Source organism: Lathamus discolor, chromosome 20, assembly GCF_037157495.1.
Source record: "Lathamus discolor isolate bLatDis1 chromosome 20, bLatDis1.hap1, whole genome shotgun sequence".
NCBI classification, from domain to species: Eukaryota; Metazoa; Chordata; class Aves; order Psittaciformes; family Psittacidae; genus Lathamus; species Lathamus discolor.
The window spans coordinates 1,573,810-1,596,154 of NC_088903.1; the positions used below are offsets into that span (position 1 = coordinate 1,573,810).

The 22,345-nt window shown below is 57.0% G+C and overlaps 1 protein-coding gene across 2 annotated transcripts; it reads right to left on the reverse strand.

The window, feature by feature from the left end:
- Positions 1-1,855: 1,855 nt before the first annotated feature.
- Positions 1,856-21,009, reverse strand: ITGB3 (integrin subunit beta 3). Of its 2 annotated transcripts, none has more exons than XM_065699065.1 (15): positions 20,616-21,009; positions 16,663-16,748; positions 13,000-13,192; positions 11,235-11,487; positions 10,893-11,055; positions 10,145-10,306; positions 9,896-9,991; positions 9,618-9,707; positions 9,103-9,237; positions 8,290-8,719; positions 5,589-5,811; positions 4,841-4,941; positions 4,599-4,718; positions 3,733-3,899; positions 1,856-3,054 (listed from the first exon to the last, which is right to left on the reverse strand). In XM_065699065.1, exons 1-15 carry the CDS (start codon positions 20,671-20,673, stop codon positions 2,989-2,991), a joined length of 2,343 nt encoding a protein of 780 aa, XP_065555137.1. In that variant the 5' UTR covers positions 20,674-21,009; the 3' UTR covers positions 1,856-2,988. The 2 variants fall into 2 exon arrangements, with proteins under 2 accessions (XP_065555137.1, XP_065555138.1); XM_065699066.1 differs by lacking the exon at positions 20,616-21,009 and adding an exon at positions 16,950-17,031.
- Between the last annotated feature and the right edge of the window lie 1,336 nt (positions 21,010-22,345).

Here is a 22,345-nt window from a genome sequence, read left to right on the forward strand (position 1 = left end):
ACCTGCCTAGGTGGATAACTCTCAACCATCAACAGCAAGCAGCATTGGCCAGAATCTCTGCAACATTGACAACATTCTCCATCACCTTCCCCTTAAGCCCTGCAGCTTTTCTGCCTTTTGGACAAGCAGGGAACATAAGGAGACTGAAACACAGGCAAATGTCGGCTCCCTCCGTCCAAGGAGCCACCCCCTCACTCACGTAGAGGTCCCGCTGGATGTGGAGGTCCTGCTGGTTGAGGTCCTGCTGGATATGGATGTCTTGCTCAGTGAGGATTTCTTGCTGCATTTGGAAGTCCTGCTGGAGATCTTGCCGCGATTGTGGACATCAGCCGGCGTGGGGCCTGGTGGGGCTTCTGAGCACACAGATGCATCCTGACTATCCTGAATTTCTGTTAAGCTATCTTGTGATGCCTGTGGCAGGGCCTCAATGGCTACAGGCTCATGGGAATCTGGTGGCTTGCTGGAATCCATCCCCTCCTCGGCCCAGCCCTGTTGTAACAGGGACTTCAACCCTGTTCTGTTCCCGCGTAGCACCCTGTGTTCTGCCTGATGTCACAGAGCGCCTGGTAGTACCAGCGACATTCCGAGGCTCAGCTCTGCACCGCCAGCAAGCTGGGATAGGGTACGATGGGGCACAGTGGGATACCCGGGGCACAGGGATGGGGACAACATCCTACCCTTAGTCCTGCGCAGGATCAGCCCCTGTACAGGCTGGATGCATCCCATGGGAAGGACTGGGCTCAGTGGGTGCAATTCCCAGAGTGTGTGACTGCTCTACACCCTGGGGTGACCCACAAGCTCTGCAGCATCATGGAGTGGGGACCCAAACCAAGTGCTGCTTCAGGGCAAGCACAGAGGAATCGGGTGAAACCCCTGCACCCTAGACTCCCTCTTCCACTCAGCCAGCCAGCTCAGTGGTCTCACCCTGCTCCTCTGTGTTGTAGCCTTGAGGATCCCTTTGCCTTCCCCTCAGCCCACCCTGCAGTTGAAGTGCTTCTCCTGGGGTCAAATCCAACCCAGTTCAACCCCAGAGCACACTTGGGTGCTGGAACACCCTCCTCAACCCCCAGTGCAGCCGTGGGCGCCGAGTGCTGCCCTGAACACCCTGAGCCCTGTGCTCCAGGGTGCGGGGTTGGGAGGGCAGCAGAGAACCAGACAAGATGCTGCTTTAAAAAGTGGCCGCTGGGTGTCCCCGCAGCCCCGTGCCCAGCTTTCATAGAGCCACCACAGCATCACAGCCTGGCTTGGGCTAAAGGGACCTTAAAGCTCATCCAGCTGCAACCCCTGCCACGGGCAGGGACCCCTTCCACTGGAGCAGCTTGCTCCAAGCCCCTGTGTCCAACCTGGCCTTGAGCACTGCCAGGGATGGGGCAGCCACAGCTTCTCTGGGCACCCTGTGCCAGCGCCTCAGCACCCTCACAGGGAAGAGCTTCTGCCTAAGAGCTCAGCTCAGCCTCCCCTCGGGCAGGTTGAAGCCGTTAAATTATAACAAGGAATAAACAAAGTAAAACCCATCCCCCCACCCCCCCCCCCCAACAACCACTGGAAGGAAATGTTGACCATCACCTGAATGTGCTCTCTGAAGGGCTGGAATTACCCCTAGGAACAAGCTCATTTCAAGCATTACCAAGCATTCAAGCATTACTAAGAGCAGCATTTCCCTCTTCCGAAAGCCACTGGTAGCTCACATACACTCAGCAGGCAGGTGGTGATGCTGCCCTCCTCCACCATACACCCTGGTAGGGAACACTTAGCGCATCCTTGGATTCACTTAGCCCGTAATAAGCGAAACAAAAAGGAGCCTTACAGGAGGCTTTGCTCTCCCCAAGAGCCGCAATTCACCCTCACCCTGCTCTGTTTGTCATCTTTTATTGTATCGATGGTATTTCCATGGTGTGAATCACTGCTGCTCTGGTGCTGCCCATCCAACCCCTGCGCCTGCTCCCACACAGCCAGGGAGGAGGGACACAGCCACCACCAGCTCAGGCATTTGGGGCCCTCGGGACCAGCCCCACACCAGGCACTGATGCTTTTTGGTTCAATCAAGGGGGATGAAGCTACTCCTTAGAGCCCCTGTGCTCTCCCTGGGGCAGGGCAGCAGCACTGTTACAGTAAACTCTGCTGTCAGGCCACTGCTTTGTTTTTCCCCACAGGACAACAGAGCTCCAGGCAGCCGGACACGACCTGAATGGTGACTGCTCTTCTAGAACCAGAAAACCAAGCTTGGTGCTGTTACACAGCCCAAAAAGCACAGCAAAGGAAGAAAGGTGGCCAGGCTCAGGGGATAATGGACAGCACAGCATTCCTGAGGCTGCTGCCTGTGCATCTGTGTGTGTTGTGGCATGGAGAAAGTGGAGAGGGACATGGGGAGCTCAGCACCATCCCAGGGGCTGCAGCTGGGACCAGCACAGCTGATGCTACATAGGGTTGGCCAATGGTGGAACATGAAAGGAAGGGCACCATGATGCTGGGGCACTGCTTTACACCATCCTGGGCCAGAGTATTGCCAGAAACACAGGGCTGATGGCTTGCTCAAGCAGTGTCCTCAACCCACAAAGCCAAGTGATGGCTCCTGTGCCCAAGGGGTCCACATCTGTCCAGTGCACGAAGGGATGCTCGGAGCAGGCAGAGCTTCACCAGGAGGAGATCACAGCTCAGCACTTGGGTTGAGCATCTGCTCATGAAATCCACTTGGCCCAATGAGCACCAAAGGGTTCACAAACTGGCCAGGCAGACAAAGTCCCGTTTCTCCGTGTTCAGTGTATGGAGGGGCCGCCGGCTCCTGCGGGGCGACCCACCGAGGTAAGGACGAGAGGTTTGCCATGGAAAGCACATCCCTGCGGTTACAGGGCTCTGGAGGCAGTCGAGGGGTTGTTAAATTACACACAGACATTCACACACACACAGAAACACACTCGAGCTCTTCTGTAAACTGGACGCCAACAGAGCACACAGGGTGATCCTATGGCAGCACTGGATGCGACATCCTCAGTTCCCGCGGTATGTGATGTTGGTGAAGGTCGATGTAGCCTCTTTATATAAAGGGTTGTGGCCCTGGAAGGAGGAGGAGGAATAGAAAAGGCATCATCATTTTGTGCTTGGCATCAGCATTTGTTCTACTTTACAGCTGGGGAAACTGAGGCACCAGTTCAACATTAAGTGGTTGATCCATATCTCCACTCATGGCTTCAGCCCATAAGGTTTCATGGGGGAGTGCAGGGAGAAGCTGCTGTGGAGGAGGAGAAAGGCAGCAGGAGCTCCTGAGAGAACCACCCCATGCCTCTCCATCCCTTCCTTCTGGGGAGAGGAGGAAGTGAGGGACAGGCACTGGTGCTATCCCAGCCATTGTGCTCGGGTGCCTCAGCTCTTCCAGCATCCCGTGGCAGGAGGGACTTTCTGCCTTGCTCACAGGATGGAAGCACTGGTGTGGGCAATGAGTAAGAGGGTCATGCTGGTGACAATGCTTGGGATAAGCTGGAGGTGGGAAGATCATGTGGGACATGTACTATCACCCATACACATCCTCTGGGACCACACTGGAAGGGGTGTCCAGGTTGGGCAGTGTCACCCTGAGTCCATTGTGCTTCATAGGGGGATGGAGAAAGCTGGTTCCTAAGGCCCATGCCTAAGGCCCATGCCCCGGGACCACAAACAGCAACTGGGCTCTTATGCTGGGAGCCCTGGGATCTGGATCCACTCAGATCCAGGGGCTCCCAACCCACTGGTCCTCACCGTGTCCCACTTGGCCCTGGCCTTCTCCTCCTCAAAACGGGCGAACTCCCGGCGGTCGTGGATGGTGATGAGGAGCTTCCAGATGAGCAGAGCAGCGAGGCCGATGAGCAGGATGGCGCCCGTCACCGAGAGCAGGACCACCAGGACATCCGGCCCCTTGGGACAGTCTGGAGGAGGAAGAGCAGGGTTGGGGAGGCTCAGCTCTGGGGCTGCCTGGCCATAAGTACATGGAGCTGCTCTGGTCTTAGGAGGGCTTCATCCTGCCCTGGTAGACAGCAGGAGCCTCCCTCCTTGAGCACAGCAGGTTCTATATCGGAGGATCCCATCCATGGGGTGCACATGCCGAGATCCTCAAGCTCCTCTCTGTAGGGTGGACTGCAGCCCTGCTGGGGGCTGCTTCCATGGCCCTGCTTTGGAAGGATGTGCAACCCCCAGCTCAGACCTTGAGGTCTCTGGAGACCCCAGGGATGCTTTGCTGTATCCCAGCCCTGGCTAATGGGTGCCAGCTCCTGTCTGCTTCTCAAGTAGCATCACCCCATGGAGCCAGAACCAGGATGAGGGCAGTGGGAAGGCTGAGCCCCCATCCTTGGCCTCAGTGCAGGGTGTGAAGTAACCACGAAGAGGTAGGGAAACATGAGACAGAGGCAGGAAATCACACCCTGTGGCATGGAGCAGGGAACAAAGCAGCTCTTTAACCTCCCTCACAGCCCCCATGCCCACGAACCTGGCTGGCGTGGGAGGTACAACAGGCACTCAAAAGCATAGATTCAATAGGTTGGAAAAGAACTTTAGGATCAAGCCCAATCTCCCCACTCAGCACAGAAACCCAGCACAGCTCCCTCTGCATCCCTCCAGCTGGCTCTTACCGGGCTCCTCGATAACGTAGAGGATGGACTTGCCGCTGGAGTCCTCATAGTACTGGAACCGCACCACGCAGTCATTCTCATCCTTGTAGGTGCAGTTCACAGCATCCTTGCCCCTGTCAACTGCCAGAGCGAGAGGTTCAGAGCCCCCGGGTTACAGGGGTGCCCATGGGGAGGGAAAGTGGGTGGTGGATGCAGCCCCCCCATTCCCACTCTACAGGACAGGGGTTGGGGCTCTCTCTTACTGAGCTCCTGCACGGTCTCAATCTCGTCGCGGCACATGCGGCTGCAGGACTGCTGCTCCACCAGCGCCCCCCGCTCAAACTTCTTGCACTCCACGCAGTCCCTGAGGGAGAGGAGAGCAGAGAGGTGCCGTGAGCTCCCCCATGCTCGCACCTTGAATCTCAGGCAGCAGCAATCACTGCAATCCCAGCCCAGCCAGGCTGCAGGGTGTGAGAGCTCCTGCTGCCACTGCTGCCACTGCTGCCAGCTCACAGATGGGATACCATGGATGGTTTGGGATGGAAGGGACCTTAAAGCTCATCCAGCTGCAACCCCTGCCACGGGCAGGGACCCCTTCCACTGGAGCAGCTTGCTCCAAGCCCCTGTGTCCAACCCGGCCTTGAGCACTCCCTGGAGAAGCTGTGTGGAAACCTCAGAGCAGCTTCCATTGTCTGAAGGGGGCTTCATCAGGTACTGGAGTGATAGGACAAGGGGTGATGGGCTCAAACTGAAACAGGGGAAGTTCAGGTTAGATCCATGGCAGAAGCTCTTCCCTGTGAGGGTGCTGAGGCGCTGGCACAGGGTGCCCAGAGAAGCTGTGGCTGCCCCATCCCTGGCAGTGCTCAAGGCCAGGTTGGCTTGGAGCAAGCTGCTCTAGTGGAAGGTCTCTCTTCAGGTCCTTTCCAACCCAATCCATCCTATGTGGCATCCCCATGACCCAGCCCAGCTCCCCAGTGGGGTAGGACCGGTCCCAGCTCTGCCCGTGCTCACTTTTTGATGGTGCAGGCGTCCGGGCACGTGGGGCACTTCTCGCAGGTGTCTCCATAGGAGCCAGGCTGGGTGCAGTCGCACTTGCCGCAGATGCAGGAGCCGTGGCCGCTGCACACCAGCCCAGTGCTGGACATGCACGTGTCGGTGCGTGTGGTGCAGTTGCAGTAGTCGCCGGTCCAGTCCGGGTCGCACAGACAGTCCCCACAGCTGCACTGCCCATGGCCTGGGGAAAAGCCAGAGGCCATCAGGACCCTTGAGCATCCCCATAGATCCCAATAGCAATCACCCAGATGGGGTTGCTGGCATGGCAGGGCCAAGACAACCCCTTTCTACTGTCCATGGGGTGGGACACAGCTCACATCAAACCTTTGCTGCAACCCCAATGCTCCTCTTATTCTACCCAAGCAACCCACGCTGCCAGCGGCAGTGGCTGGAGATGCTCAATCAGAGCCAGCTCTGAGTTAGTCAAGCTCGGCTTTTGCTTTTCATTTCAGACTGAGTCAGGTTAAACCCCCAAATCCCACTTTATTCCCAGTCCCAGACCAGGCAGCAGAAGCTGACTGCTGAGAAAGGCCCAACAAGCTCTGCACTCTCAGACTGGCTTAATCAGACAGACAGACATGCTCAAACCCTGCCAAAGCCTGCGGCTATTTGCATTGTGGTTTGATTACAGCTCAAAGACACAGTAAGCGATGGGAATGCCATGGAGCCGGCACACACTGACCCGTCCCAAGCCCTGAGTGCACTGGGGCGTGTCGGGAATGCTGCTTTCCAGAAGGAGATTGGCCAGGAACGATCCCCACCATGGCTGTGGGGACATCGGCATGAGAAATCAATGTGTAACCCAGTGAATGAGGACCTGGGGCCGAGTCACAGGAAAACAGTGGCACACCGGGGGCAAGGCAAGGGAACATAGAATCATAGAATGGTTTGGGTTGGAAAGGACCTCAAGATCATCCAGTTCCAACCCCCCTGCCATGGGCAGGGACACCTCTCACTAAACCATGGCACCCAAGGCTCTGTCCAACCTGGCCTTGAACACTGCCAGGGATGGAGCACTCACAACCTCCCTGGGCAACCCATTCCAGTGCCTCAGCACCCTCACAGGAAAGAATTTCCTCCTTAGATCCAATCTAAACTTCCCCTGTTTAAGTTTGAACCTGTTACCCCTTGTCCTGTCACTACAGTCCCTGATGAAGAGTCCCTCCCCAGCATCCCTATAGCCCCCTTCAGGTACTGAAAGGCTGTTCTAAGGTCTCCACGCAGCCTTCTCTTCTCCAGTGGCTCAGTGGGGTGGGATGGATGCCAGCAGGGTCAGCCAGAGCAGGTTAATGAACAGCTCAGCCAGGCTGGAGCAGAGCATCAGCAGCCCTTGTGCAAACAGGCAGTGAGTGGTTGTGCAAACAGGCGGCAGGAACCGGTGCCCGGGGGCACAGACTGTGCAGGGTGAGGGAAAACCCAAGGCTTCCGCCTGTGTTAGCAGCAGGCTGATAAGGTAAAGCATCAATGCCACTGACACTGGGCTGAGGGGCAGGTGAGGTCCCGAAAACTCCATCTGGGGACATAGAGAGGGAGGCTGGGAACAGGAAAAGGGGTGGCTGCCCCTCTCCTCATTCCTCCTTCAATCACTTTTCGGATGTGCCACAGTTTCATGCCCCAGTCTCGGGCGCTGCCACCCCTCTTGCATCCACTGAGAGGATGGGGTAGAGCTTGGGGGTTCACTCAGAGCTCCAGTGCTTACTGGGGAAGTGGATGGGAGAAACCCTCTATGGGGAAGAGGCACATCAGGACACATGAAACCACTGCTGGGATGGGTGTCCTACAGAGAGGGACGCCTTCCCCAGTGCCTGGCATAGGAGGAGAACCCAACGACCTGGTTCTGCCTCCCCAGCGAGGAGAGAAGCAGCAGCCAGGGCTGGAGCAGGGCAGTCTGGTAGCACATGGAAGAGGTGACTGTTAAGGAGAGGAGATGCTGCAAGGCCAGCGAGGGAGAGGATTCACTTCCCCAGTGCTTTTGCCAACAGGGAGTCCTCAAGAACTGAGTGCAGGATAAAATTTGCCTCTCCCCATCCCTCTCCCTCCCCCCTGGGGTTTCCTCCCACAGAACAATACCTCTGATGTGTTGGGCGCTGTGATTCAAGCAAGGTCCCTGCCCTATGCACCCCTGGGTGCCCACCAGCCCCCCTGATGGGATTTCTGAGTCTAAGCCGGGCACAGGAGGTGACCCCAGCTGCCAAAAAGCAAGTAATTCCCCTGGAATCGCTTCAAACCCAGGGCTGGTCACAGAATGGTTTGGATCAGAAGGGACCTTAAAGCTCCTCCAGCTCCAACCCCTGCCATGGGCAGGGACCCCTTCCACTGGAGCAGCTTGCTCCAAGCCCCTGTGTCCAACCTGGCCTTGAGCACTGCCAGGGATGGGGCAGCCATAGCTTCTCTGGGCACCCTGTGCCAGCGCCTTGGCACCCTCACAGGGAAGAGCTTCTGCCTTATCTCCAACCTGAACTTGCCTTGTATAAACCTGAACCCATCACCGTTATCCTATCGCCATTCCCTTCTATTGTGGTCCAGGGAGAGCCATTGCTGAGCAACAAGCCAGCGGCAGGAACAACGCATGGGACAACCCTCAGAACAGCTGGTGCCACCTTTCCCCATGACCTTGGGTGCCGTGGGCACCTTGATCCGCTCCATGCCCATCACTCACCCGAGCACATCTGCCCCTTGAAGCGCACACAGGAGAAGTCGTCGCACTCGCAGTACTTGCCCGTCACCTTCCCGAAGTCGCTGCTGTGGCACACGCACTGCCCGCAGATGCACTCCCCGCGCTGGCTGCAGAGGGGCTGGCCCGCCCGGGGGCTGCAGTTGTCCTGCTGCGAGGGGTTGTACTCCTCCTCCGAGCACTCGCAGTGCGAGCCCAGGCGCCCGGCGTTGCAGCGGCACACGCCGCACTCCAGGGTGCCGTTGCCCCCGCTGCAGGACGAGCTGTTGGGCTCCGCTTGGCTCTCGCAGGAGCAGTCGCAGTCGAAGTTCACCACCACGGTCAGGTTGTCCTTGAAGCCCACGGGTTTGATGGTGAAGGATTTCTCCCGCTCCTGCGGGCATCCCCGTACCTTGGCCTCGATGCTGAAGCTCACCTGGAGGGCAAAGGGGAGCATCCAGCCATCAGCACCATCAGCACCACGTCGCAGTACCCGCCCCAAGCTTAGGGAGCCCAGGAATGGGAGCCACCATATCCCATTGGGCTTTTCAGAGTTGTCCCAACATGGTTTGGACCTGCCACAGTAACCAGGCTGAATCCCATTCACTGCACCCAGCAGCCTGGCCTGAGCTATTGAACCATAGAGTTTGCATCCAGCAGACTCAGAAAAGCATTTTCATCCTTGCTGGACCCCTCTTTCCGCTGCAAAGATCCCCGTGTCACCAGGGAGGTGGTGGTGCATGGAGATGGGGGTGGTGGAGAGCATCAGGCTCTACATGGAGGGGGGAGAAAAACCAAGTCCTTGAACAGGATCCTCACCGTGTCCCCAATCTTGAGCCCCACGCAAGACTTGAGCCCAGGGATGACCTCGTCGTTGAGGCAGGTGGCATTGAAGGCCAGGGACAGCTCTTCAGGGAGGTCACGCACCTCCAGTTCCACCTTGGAGCGGATTTTCTGGGCGAGGAGAGAGAAGGGTTGAAGGTGACAGCAGAGGCTGGGCAGGGACCAGCCCCTGGGATGGGGCTCCCGCTGCACCACGATGCTCCCACGCACGCAGGAAAGGAGCCAAGAGCTTTGAGTCTTTCTCAGGACTTAGCTGCATCATTCCCCATTGGGAAATGCCTTCGAGGATGGGAAGGGGCAGGCAGTGAACACCGTGACCTCCCTTCCCCAGCATTCCGCACGCATGGGTGGAGGCAGATGCTCACAGCTGGCCCAGGAAGGATGCTCGGGGCTGGGGGAGCTGCCAACTCTGTGTGGGCTGTTTGCAGTGTGAAGCAGTGGCTATTTTGGGAGGGAGAGAGCTGTGTGGGGCCATCGCGTTGCACACTCACCCCATAGGAGTCCACTATGAGCTGCAGGACGTTGCTGGAGTCTCTGGACAAGGTGCCCACAGTTGTGCCTGGGATCAGCTCGCTGTAGTTCTGCAGGAATATCATAAGCATGGGTTGCTTGTGACTCAGCCAAACCCTGTCTGGGCACATGGGAGCTTCCCTACGAGCTTTGACAGGAGTCCTCCAGGCTTTATGGGGCCACCCATGGCCAGCTGCAAAGGATGCTCCTTGGTACCCACCACCTCCCTAAGAAGGCGGCTTTGCACAGGGGCTGTTACCTGGTAGAGGCCAACCACCGTATCTGTCACAGCAAAGATCAAGTTGATGTTCTTCTGGGAGAGCTTCTCAGTCATCAGGCCCAGAGAGGGATAGTCCTGGGGAGGAAGAGAAGCTGTACCCAAAGAACATGTGCCCCCCAGCCACCCTGGTCCCCATCATGCTCTCCAGCCATGGCCGGATCACGTCTGCCATCCCATGGGGTTCCTCAACAGGGTCTCCACAACCCCATCGTGGAAGCTGGGATTTACCAGTGTGGTGGAAGCAGAGTAGAAATTGTCCTTGTCAATGTGGCACTGGGCATCATTGGGCTGCACGATGCCGGCCAGCCTGCCATCCAGCGCGATGTGGGTCTTGGCATCCGTGGTGAAGACGAGGAGGTGGGAAGCATCATTCCTCCAGCCGATTTTCTCCTGTAGTGAAAGACAGCACCCGGTTGTGCAGCAGCCCTATGTGCCAGCACCCTGCTGCTGCCTTTGCATGCCCCAGGTCATGGATGTGGGCTGCAATCCCTCCCATTCCCGGCAAAATCAAGGTGCAGGCACAGGAGATAATGTCCGTTTTGGGCTGGTTACTGCAGGGCTGACATGGGATCATTATGCCCTATCTCTGGCAGTGTTCAAGGCCAGGTTGGATGCGGCTTGGAGCAAGCTGCTCTAGTGGAAGGTGTCCCTGCACATGGCAGGGGATTGGAACTGGATGAACTTTATGGTCCCTCCTAGCCCAAACCATTCCTTGATTCTGTGATCGTCAGTTCCCAAGTACCTGATCTGCTCCTCTCTCCTCCCAGGACCACGCAAGGGCCCTGCTCTTCCCTTGCCTTGGCTGTTGGTCTAGAAACATTCGAGCTGAATGCTCATCCTCTGCGGATCTAAGCCATGCAGCGGCACCACAGGGTTTATGTTCCTTATTTGGTGGGCTTGGACGGTCTCTGCCAACCCACCAGGACCAACCCAATGAGCATCTCCCAAGCCCCAGCCAGGCCTTCTTGCCCCTTACATCGCACACGGTGGCCTGGATGATGGCATCGAAGCCACCTTCGGGCGCGTCGCGGTTCCTTGAGACGCTCTGCTTCCGCACCTCCTCGTTGAAGCGGGTCACCTCGTCCGTGAGCGACAGGACGTGCTTGTACCCAAACATGGGCAGGCAGGTTTCCCCGATCCTGCAGGGCATCAGGCAGGGCATGAGGATCAGATCCTACCTCCCATGGGCCCATCCAGGATGCTTGGAGGGACCCAACCACCCCAAGAGCCCAAGGACACAGCCAGAGGCTGGTGAAGCAACCACATGTCCTAGAGAAGGGCTCTGTCCTGCTGGGAGTCTTAGAAGTTGCTTTCTTACTCATAGCAAGGGTTGATGATGGCTTCTGGAGGGGAGATGTACATGTACGGGGAAATGGGTTTGTCCACAAAGGCTCCAAAGCCGATGCGTAGGTTGCTGGTGAGCTTGCGCATCTCACTGGCCAGCTTTGTGCCCAGGTTCTGGATGTTCCTCAGATCGTCCTTCATGGAGTTGGACAGGTCCATCAGGTAGTAGATGTCCACGGGGTAGTCTTCCACTTGACGCACTTGGACACGGAAGATCTGGGAATCATCTGTAATGTGACAGGGAGTGAGAGATCCTCTCCTAGGAGGAGCAGGGGGGGATCACTGCAGGACTAGGGAGAAAAATCAACCTCTGGGGTTAGCAGGAACCCAAGGAGATGGTTTAAAGCTTCTGGGAGGAGAACATCGCACTTGGACACAAAGGGGCGAAGCCCTTTGGGCAGGGTGCTTGCACAGGAGATAATGGTGTGCACCTTGGAGATGGCAAACGTGCTTATAGATCCTGTTCTCCAAACCTCCTGCCCAGAGCTGACCCCCACAAGCTGCATGAGCAGCATGACCAACACGCACTGGATGGAGTGAGTGGAAGACCCAGTGTGTGGATACAGGGATTACCAGGGCGCTGTATGGCTGCTTCGGACTTCCCTGAGCAACCAGGAGCTCCGAGCTCTCCCAAGGCCTTCCCCATCCCTGTTCCCTCCCTCTTGGCTTCTCCACATCATCACCACATGGTCAGGGGGCCCAACTTAGTGCTCAGAGAGCATCTGTTTCTCCTTGTAGAGCTAAAACCAGGAGCTTGTGAGCCATGGGCTGCGACCTGTCCGACTCAAACCCTGTAACATTTGGTCTTGATTCATGAGTCGAGGCCAATGACTCATTCCAAGCCTTGATTGGATAGAGATCAACTGGGGTTTTCTTCTGCTGCTTCCAAGAAACAGGGACTTCAGCACTGCACACTGTATCTGTTCCTCTCCAGAGCACCACGACTACCTGCCTCCTGCCAAATATCTGTAAGGGCCACTTAACAGCTACATGTCCCCATTGCATGGGGTCGCTTTAGACATACAGAACACACAGGGTGAGGACTCCTCTCTGGAAGGCCCAAGAATGTGCAATCAGCCACCGATGTCTGGGCTTTGTTGAGCACAAGGAGCCAAAATTGTTCCTGCTGAGACTGGAAGAGTCATCCATGATTGGATGGCAGGAAATGGGCTGCACATGGGACAGAGCACAGCGACGGTACCACTTGCTCCACATCCCCAGACTGGTTTTGTGACCCTGGGAGAGTGATGCCTGTTAGTTCTGCCTCCTGCTTGGCAGCACTTGGAGCTCCTCCATGCTGGCAAAAGACCATCACAGTTAATTGTCTCCAGCCTGTCTGAAACACGCCTAGGGAATCACAGGGACCTGTTGGCAGCCCAACCCTTCCAGCTGCTCTACAGCTTGTTAGACATGAGCTGACCTCCACCAAAGCATTTAGAGTACAGCAGCAGTGGCCAAGGTCTAAATGGCTTGATAAAAAAAGCCCATGTGTTGTTGACGTTGCTGTATCCCATCCTGTCCACTGGGATACAGCAGGGTTGAGCCAAGAGACTGACCAGCTTGCAGACAGCCCAGCTGCCCAGCAGGGATGCTCCTGGAGGGTTTGCTGCAGCTCCCAGCTTGGCATTGCCCCCCAAGGACACAAGAGTTGGTGAGGCAGTGATGGCTCACTCATCACTTGAGCCCTTTGAGTTATTCCCACTGCATCCCCCCTTCCCATGGCAGTTGGAGGCTCTCACCCGGCCGCAGGTTCAGCTGTATTCTCTGGGGGCTCATCTGGGTGGTGATGGAGCTCCCTGAGCCCTTGTTGCTGAGGGGTCTGGCCTCCAGGATGGTCACGCTGCTGCTGGGGGACTCGATGTAGTCGTGCCCGCAGCCGTTCTCCAGGAGGTTGGTGCGCAGGTCACAGCGAGGGGACCCTTGTGCTAAGACCTGTGGGCAAGGCACATGGTCAGGAACCAGGGTCCTCCAGGAACCCCCATGGCTATAGCACAAAGAGGGCCCCCTTTTCCACTGGAGAGCTCCTTTAGCACACCTAATGCAAGAGACCGGGATAAGAGGTGCTTTGGGGCACGGTGCCTCTGCTCAAGGGAGATGTCAGGCAAGTCCTGCTGGGGTTCAGAGCAGGTTTTGGTCTGTTGTGCTCCGGTGGAGCTCAGCTACCCCTGGCAAGGAGCAAGGGAGAACAGATCCCTGCCAAACCCGCTCCCAACTGCTGGCAGCTGGAGCCTCAGGTTCGGTTTTGGCCAAGCTAAGAGGAAAGCCCCTTTATGTGGGATGGCCAGAAGAGGGTGAGGAGGGATGTGAACGTGGCAGGGGATGAGGAACAGAGGCTGGGACTTTTATTATATCCTCAGCCACGGCAAAAGACGAGCCACCTTTTCCCACTTTCATCTACTGTGCCTTTAGAAACCCCTCTGTTTCAGCCCTTGTCCCTTCTGTAGGGAGCCCATTGCATGAAGCAATGCTCAGTTCCTGTGCAAGAACACTTCAGGCTTATCTCGAGCTCTCCAGCTTCCTGTAGGATGGAGCCAGCCAGGAGAAAGGAGAACCAAAAAAGGAGTGAAAGAGCAAAAAGGTCTGCGGGAGAAGCCATCAAGTGCCCATCAAGGGCCGGAAGCACAACATGTGGAGTCACGATGGGGTCTGGCCGTGTCCCTCTTTCCTAGAAAGCTCCCGGCTCCTCGCCCTTATCACGGCACATTCAGAAGGGCTCCGGTCGCTTTGGCTTCTCACGGAGGCAGATATGGGAGGAATTTCTTTCCCAGCCCAACGCTGCCAAGAGGCTCCCTCCCCTCCAAAGAGTTTCTCCATCTCCCTCCCACAGCCCAAGCCCTCCTACATTCCAAGTCTCCAGCAGCCGACCAGCGCAGCCTTTCCCTGTAGTAAAGGGAGGTGGCACAAGTCCTGCTGGGGCTGCTTCAGCTGGATCCTAACTGCAGCCTCCCAGTGCTGGCCAGTTTCCCCATGCAGGACATCATCCGAGGCTGCCTGAACCCTGGAATGAATGCGTGTGTTTTATGCTGGCCGAGAGCCCTCTGGAAACAGTGTGAAGTGATAGCCAGAGAATACATCAGCAAATCCATCAGCAGACGTGTTCCTGCAGCCTCCTGCTCCCACCCTCGCTGCCTGGCCAGCACACTGCTGCCCAAGAGGACAGCTCATCCCTCTCATTTAGCTGCCTTGAACCCACCCAACCCCACAGGGCTCCCTGCTGCGGGAAGAAGTGCCTGGTTACGCCACATCCCATCCATCACCACTTACATTCCTGTCCCAGGTGGAGAAATCACTGGAAAAGCATGAGGGTAAAGGCAGGCTGGGCCCTTGGGTGGTACCTGGAGATGCCGGGAAACTCCCAGGCCACACAGCACCTTATGGGATTAACAACACCATTCCAGCTTCGAGATTCCCATGGAGATGCTGTTTAACCCCTTCCCCTGGAGCCCTAAATATTATGAGGGACCCAGGACTCACAGGAGCCTCCCCAGCAACAAAAGTACTGCAAAAGGCAAAGGAAAAAGCCACTGTAGCACTAAAGGAGCACTTGATGAGATGGATTGCTGCCTGCATCCCTTGTGAGTGAGGGCAGGACCAGGCAGGGTACCGGCAGAGCCAGCTCCATTCCCAAGCTCCCAGCACAGGCGACTGTGGCAATCCTGCATCCCCAGGACATCTCCATTTTCGTGCCCAAGGCAACCACATAGAGCATCAGCTCTGTGCAGGAGAGAGCCCAAAGCAGAGAGGCCACAACAGATTAAGCTAAAACCTTCCAGCAGTTTCTCTAGAACAAAACCCTGGTCCAACTTTGCCTCCCCCTTTCCTCCAAGGCAACCAGAGAGGGTGAGGCACTGGAAGATGAGTCCCAATAACCTCCCAAATGACTTTAAAGCCACATCTCAGTGTTAACAGGTTGGCTGGTGTTTCCCAATGGAAAAGGGAAGTGGATGGGCACATCTATTGGTAAAAGCAGTCAGACTTCCTGAAAACTAAATAAAACTCAATTCCCTCTGCATCAGCCTCAAGAAACCACAATGAAATCCTTCTCTTGTCCAAAGGCAGGATGGAGCAGAAGATAAAGGCTGCTGGGGGAGGCCGTGTGGGTGGGAAAGGAGCAGGAGCACAAATAAGGACACTTTCCCTTTAAAAGCAAAGGGAGGGATGGAGGGGGGGGCACAGTATCAGAGACCTCCCCACCCCTGGGAAATCAAACAAACCCGCACAGAGAGCCCTCATGTGCCGTGCTCAGCCAATGCGGTCCAGATGTTGGAGGCAGAGCCCGGCTCTCCGGGGGCCGGCTGCTGGCGGCTCCCTCGCTGCTTGTCACGTCCAGGAGCAGCCATGGAAAGATTTCCTTTTTTGGGAACCTTTGCTGATGGGGAGGAAAAACCAAGCCCCGAGCATCGCCGCTCCCAGGAACAAACCCAACCCCGTTCCCGCTCCGGAGCAGGGAGCCTGGCTCCTTATCACACCCCTTGCTGGAGCCAAGATGAGGCACAAGCATCTTCGCTCACACCAGGAGCCGGTGGGCACAGCGAGCAGAGGCATCCGCTCTACACTGAGCCCAGAGCCATGCGGGCGCAACCCAACAGTGTCTTCCAGCTTGGGTTGCTTTCCCCCAGGCCCCGGTGGCACAATCTCAGCCGGGGGAAGCGGGGGTTTCATGGGTGGGGAAGCAGAAAGGAAGAAAAGCTTTGCCAAAGGAGGAGGTTTCATCACCTCTCCCTGTCCCAGCCTCTCCTCTGCCCTGCGGCTGCTGCTCCATCCAGTTGGGAAACTCCTTCCCGTTACCTTCCGATGGACTAACCCCAGGGCAGCATTTTTGGAGGGGAACGTGGCAAATCATCGGGACTCCCACCTACCCAAACAGGGTGATTTTAGAGCCAGCGCAGCTCTCACATCCTCTTTAGCCCAAACCCAGGCACTTTGTCTTCCTTTCCCCTTTTTTCCAACAACAAAAGGCTTTTAAACCCAAATCCTAGTTTCTAATCAGTGATTTCCCTTCTTCCCCCCAGGCCCCTTTCCTTTTCCAGCCCTTTCAGCAATTAAGCTCCTTTAGCCTTAGTAAAGTGCTCAGTAAAGCACTTTAGCCTTAGTGCTTTACAAGGGGTTATCAAGAAGCAAACCAAAAGTAAACTAAATTTTAAATGCACTTTTTCTAACAAAGTGAATTTCCAGTGGGAACACCAGCACTTCCCAGCCAGCTCCTGCCAATGCGCTCAGACAAGGCGCAGGTTTTCCGAGCCAAGGCAGGAGTGGGCATGCCAAGCTGTGGTCTGAGCTGGATGCCACCAACAAACACGTTTAGACACGGTGGGAACAGAGAGAGACTGAGGTTGTGGCTGTAACACAGGGAGCAGCGCCCATCCCAAAGGCTCATCCCTTCCTCCGCACCCCTGCCTTACCTCGGCAGAGCACCAGGCACAGAGGGGGCTCACAGCCAGGCACTGCTTGCAGGAGTTCACCCCGCGGGTGGTGCAGATGTTACCCCCTGAAAGAGGAAAACAGCGTGGTTACATCCTGTGCCCATACGGGTGCTGAGGTATCAGCGCTCAGCCAGGCCCCCATCCCACCACAGCTCTCCTCTAATCCCATTCCCAGCCCCAAACCCCAGGGGCTGCCTCCGTGCTCCTTTTACAACCTTGGTACCAGCTGGGCTTCATCCTGCCTGGGACTGAGCACAATTTCCCACCTGCCAGCTCTTTAAAGGGTCCCTGCATCCATTCTTTCAGTGCCACACGTGCTGGAGTGAGGGGCATCTCCCCGTGTGCCTCCCTGCAGATGCTTTGGGGTACAGGGGTGAATTCCCAAGGGCACAATGTGGTACCCGCGTCCCCGCCAGCAGCTGGGGAGCTGCTGCCTCTTCCCATTCCCAGTGTGGTCGGTGCCTTCTTGTGCACACACAAAACTCAGCAGCTGCTCTTCAGACACAGGGAAACGAGGGGAGGAAAAGGGCACGAGTCCAGGAATGTGCTGGTAACCGGCTGTGGTTGTGCCGATGCCCTGGGCAAAGGTTGGGCTCTGCTGGTGGAAGTGGCAATGGGGACTTTGGGCGATGCTGGCACCAGTCCTGCAAGGCTGGGGGGGATTGAAGGGACCCCAAATGACAGCAGGAGCCCAGGGCAGCTCCAGTGCCTGCCGTGGCAGAGGCAGGACCATGGGGCTCTGTGGTTCCTGCTGTCAATGGCTGATGTGGCTGTGGTGGCATCACCCTTCCTCCTGGGGCACAAGCGTCTTAGGGCTCGGTTGTGGGAATGCTGCAGCCTGGGGAGCCCAGGAGCATGGAGCAGCGAGCGCTGGGGTCTCCCCTTTGCCCCGTGTCCTGTCCCTGCCCAGGGCTCTCCCAGTGTTTCTGAGCACAGGAAATGCAACACAAAGCAGAGAGGAAATGGTGAAACGGTGTCGTCAGGTCCCTGGGCAGAGCCACAGTGACGGCACCGTGTGTTCATGCCCCTTGGCACGCAGCCTGGGCCTCATGTGTGTGCCCATCGTGTGTGCACGCGTGTCGCACTCGTGTGCATCTGCATGAGGTGGTGTCACAGGCTTGAGCTGGACACGCTGCGGCTGCTTGGGGACGTGCCCCATGGCCATGCCACCTCCCTGCTTGTCCCATGCAGAGTGACTACACCTAGAGGCTAAACCCCAATTGCCCTGCTCAGCACCAGCAGCAGGGTGGCATCCATAGGGACACTCTTTACACACAAAAAATCACAGGTGCAGCGTGTGAGGATGCCTAAAGGAGCAACACGTTGATCTCTGGTGCACCAAAGACATGCAAGGATGTAGCAGCAGCATCACACCCTTGAGCAGACAGGATGTGGAGCTGGGGCTTGGTATGTGGAAAGCAAAAGGCTCTCAGCATCGCCAGCTCCTGCTGCGTGTGGAATCCCTCCTGCCTTGCCAAGCACTGGTGGCTGCAGCCCAAGCCCATGTGCCTTGGATTTGGACTATGCCCTGGCATTGCCCTCAGGGACAAGCTCAGAGGATTAACCACCAGCAATGCTCCTGACCTCCTCTTACTTAATGCCAGTGCGGGGTTTATTCCTTCTGGTGGGTTTGAGCTTGGCCTAGGATGGGAGGCACTGGTCCATGTCCTATCTCCAGCAGGTTTCCCCTGTGACTTGAGCCGAGTGCCTCAGTGAGTGTCTCAGTGAGCCCAGGCTGCACTGAAACACGATGTGGAGGATCTCCAAGCTTGGGTCTGCCTCCACTTCTCCTCCTGCTGTGAAACCTGAGCTCTGGGGATAATGAGCCCCAGGTCTGTCCCTCTGGGCAGGAGAGCTCCTCTGCTCCCCAGCGTTTGGTATGCATTACCTCCTGCCCGTGTGCAGCCTCTGGGCTCAGTGGTTCCCTTCCCACCCCACAGCACAGGGGTCCTTGATCTGGTGCTCCCCTCCCATGCTGGGGATGTAACCCCAGGGGAGCTGCACATGGGGTTAGATGGGGCTGCAGCCCAGAGGGTCCTGCAGGAGGGATGCTGCCATGCCCGAGGCTGCAGTCACATCATGTCACCATGTCACTGCTGCAGGGGTGGCTTTGACCAGGGGGTCCCTGCAAGTCACTTCCTTCCCCCAGACCCATGCAGCCCTCTGGTCCCCATGGGCTCCATTGCCTATGACTGAGACACGTGCCCAGGGAAGGAGGACCCTTCCCCACCTGGGAACCTGGCCTCTGGGAAGAGAGCGAAACGCCCCAGTGCCAGTGGTGCTAGCATGGTTCTCACCATCCAGATGTGGCTGTTCCTGCTGTGAGCAGGCAGCCTCGGCCTCTCACTGTGCGGAAATGTCTCTGCTTTGGCCTTTCCAGCTCTGCCTGTTTGAGGGAAGTGGGGAATGGGGACCTAGGATGGTGCAGGAGCAACAGCACAGGTGAAGGAGTGGGGAGGAGGATGCTGCATTTGAGCCCACTCCAGGTTTGGTCCTAGAGCTTCTCAAGCAGCACTTCCTGGGCTCAGGACACCGCCTGGATACAAGACCCCAGCACAGCTTTTTGGGATTTGTTTTTCCAGCCATAAAAACTCATGACCCCAAGTACTACGAAAGCAGTTGGTCTCTCACAAGGACCCGATCCTAAAGACTCAGGCTTTGAAAACAGAAAGAAATCCTGGCACGTAAAATACAGGGAAATGGGAGATGAACTGGGCAGCATGGGAACCGCTGGGCAGCGATGTGGGATGATGCACTCGAAATACCCCAGACGTCTGTGGCTCAGCATCACCCTTCCCCGACTGGAGAAGCTTACTCAGCCCTCAAGCTGCACTCCAAGTAACCTCGATGCACCGCATGAGCCAGCCGCATGCTTTGTTTTTCCTCCCTCTGCCAACTGGAGCAAGAAAGTGCCCACAGAAAACCTGATCATGATATTTTAGAGAGCTCGATAAGGACACAACCCACCCGGACATCCTTCTGCTTGACGCAGAGATAAGGGCTTAGGCCTTTGTGGCTGCTCTGCCAACGCCATCCTGGGGCTGTGGCTTTTCTCTGACCCTCTCCCTGTCTGCAAGCATCATCCCAGGAAGGGAATAGCCCAGACTGAGCTCAGCTTCTTACAGGCACCGATACACAGGACCAAACTGCAGCTCTACAGCCTCAGTGGGTTGTTGGTCTCTATGTCCCGTACCGATGACAGCTGGGTCAGGTAGATCAGAGCCTCAGGCTGTTCCTGGGAATTCACCGAAGTCTGGAATACTTTAGACTGAACAACGTTGCCCAGAGAGCCTGGCCTCGAAAACAATGGGACCCATTTATAAACCGGGAGCTGAAAACACCGTTTTACAGTTGCAGGATTTACTTTGAGCCCCGGGAACACACCTGGGGAGGGGAGGAAACGCTTTTCTCGGCTGTTCTCCATGCTTCAGACACTGGAAATGTTGTTAAAACCACAAATTACCTCCGTCTGAAATCACCTCATCCTAAAACCCGGTTGTTAAAAGCACCAGAATAAAGAGAACTCAAGACACAAACGCACCCCGTGCCTTTAAACCAACGCGGCCATAGCGCCCAACCTGCCCTGCGAACTCTTTTCATGGTGCATTTAGGAAGGACGGAGCCCAAGTCACACCCTGGTCCTCCCGTTACAAACCCTTACCCGGAGCCAAACACAGCGGAGGTACAGAACAGAAACTTGCCGCACCCAGCGTGGAAATAACTCCCAAACCCCGTCCTGATCCTACAACACCTTTGGGAAACCCGGCTGGCCCCGACCCATCCAAGACCCAGCCGGTCTGAGCAGCTTCAGGCTGGCCGCTCGCCCCTCGGAGCGCTTTCCCAAGCAGTAAATGCTGGGATTTGGGGGAATTTGAGGCACACAATCCCTGAATGACCCGGCTCGAAGCGAGCGGCAGCGCTCCCAAACCTACCCCAGGCGCCAGCAGCGCAGAGCGCGATGATCCCGAGAGCCACGCTGAGCCTCCCCATGTCGTCCTCCGAGCCCCGAGCGCGGGGGGCTGCTTGGACCGGCCCCACCGTGAGCGATGGGGAGCAGCTCGGGAGGCTTGGAGCAGCCCAGGAGATGAATCATGGGTCTGGGTGTGTGACACACGGCGAGCGGGGCCGGCCGGAGGGAGGAAGCGGCGCTGGCTCGTCACTCACTTGGGAGCCGGTTTGTGCCCCCGCCCGCGCTGCCGGCACCTCCTCATGCTTCGCTTTGCTTCGCTTCCCTTTGCTTTCCTTTGCTCCGACAAGGACCTACCGAGCGCTGGCAGCGAGCGCACGCAGCGCCGGTGACCTCCAGCCCTGCGGCTGGAAACAGGCTCTTTCCCATAGGCTCTTTTGCCTGGGTTCAACTCCTTGCAAAACCTTGCTCCCTCCTTCCTTCCATTAACTCTTGCGGGGAAAGGCAGCCGCTGCGTCCCAGGGTTGAACGGGAGGTAAAGGTGTGGGTTCTCAGCTCCCGAATGGTGCGAACGGGACTGTTTCTGCTCAAACAGGGACCTGAGTGAGACCCGAGCCTCGTGGAAGCAGCACTTTGGGTGTAAACCTGGCCGTCACCAAGGCAGGGAAGTTCAGCTTAGGGTCCGATGGTTTGGACCTCATTTTCTCCTTGCTTGTATTGGTTTCCCCTTCTGTGTCCTCAGAACTTGCTCCTGTACTGAGCAAGGAGAGGAATTGTCCCCCCTGAAACAGCAGAGCTGTTTGCGGGTGCCTCTTGGAGGGGTTTGATAAACCTCTGGTTTAACTCGGAGGTGGGGAAACTGAGGCACTCAAGGTACGGCTGGGATGCAAATGGAAGAGAAGGGCTGTTTCCCTGGAGCCCAAGGATGCTCCCACCAGGCATCGGGTTGGGAACAGTAATGACCCAACTCTGGGGCAAGATGGTCCAACTCACAGGAACATCAGGCATCAGAAACCGAGCTGGTGTGCGTGCCTGATGATGCTGGACGTGATGTGAGGGTGCTGTATGAGAACCACAGCCCCACGTTCTCCCCCTGCGAGAGGGGATGGTGCCTGGGTGAGGCGGAGCTGGGGACTCAGCCTCAGGAGCTGCGGATTTAGCTTTAAAGGGAAGTTGTTTTGGTGCCTCTTCTGCGCTCACCGCATTCTCCCTGCGGGAGCTGCTGCCCTCCCGCGGCTGCGGGGGATCGTTTTCCACCTGGTCCAACAGCATCCCAAAGGCTTGATGATGGGGGTTTGGTAAAGAGGACAAGGAGAAGCCCATCGACCCTCCTGCAGCGTCTGAAAGTGCTGCGCCTTGGCTGGGACATCAATAGAAACCCCAGACCTTTCTGAGGGGCTCTTGGTCGTGCCCTGCTCATAGAATCCCAGCCTGGTTTGGGTTGGAAGGGACCTTAAAGCTCATCCAGCTCCAACCCCTGCCACGGGCAGGGACCCCTTCCACTGGAGCAGCTTGCTCCAAGCCCCTGTGTCCAACCTGGCCTTGAGCACTGCCAGGGATGGGGCAGCCACAGCTTCTCTGGGCACCCTGTGCCAGCGCCTCAGCACCCTCACAGGGAAGAGCTTCTGCCTAAGAGCTCATCTCAGTCTCCCCTCGGGCAGGTTCAAGCCATTCCCCTTGGCCTGTCCCTACAGGCCCTTGTCCCAAGCCCCTCTCCAGGTTTCCTGCAGCCCCTTTAGGCACTGGAGCTGCTCT

Coding starts and splice junctions, on each gene's coding strand:
- ITGB3 (XM_065699066.1), bottom strand. CDS start 17,016: ATGCCCCTCACTCCAGCACGTGTGGCACTGAAAGAATGGATGCAGGGA. Junction 11,488..12,999: donor ACAGCTGAACCTGCGGCCGG/GTGAGAGCCTCC, acceptor GTCACATTACAG/ATGATTCCCAGATCTTCCGT. Junction 5,812..8,289: donor CAAGGGGCAGATGTGCTCGG/GTGAGTGATGGG, acceptor GCTTTTCCCCAG/GCCATGGGCAGTGCAGCTGT.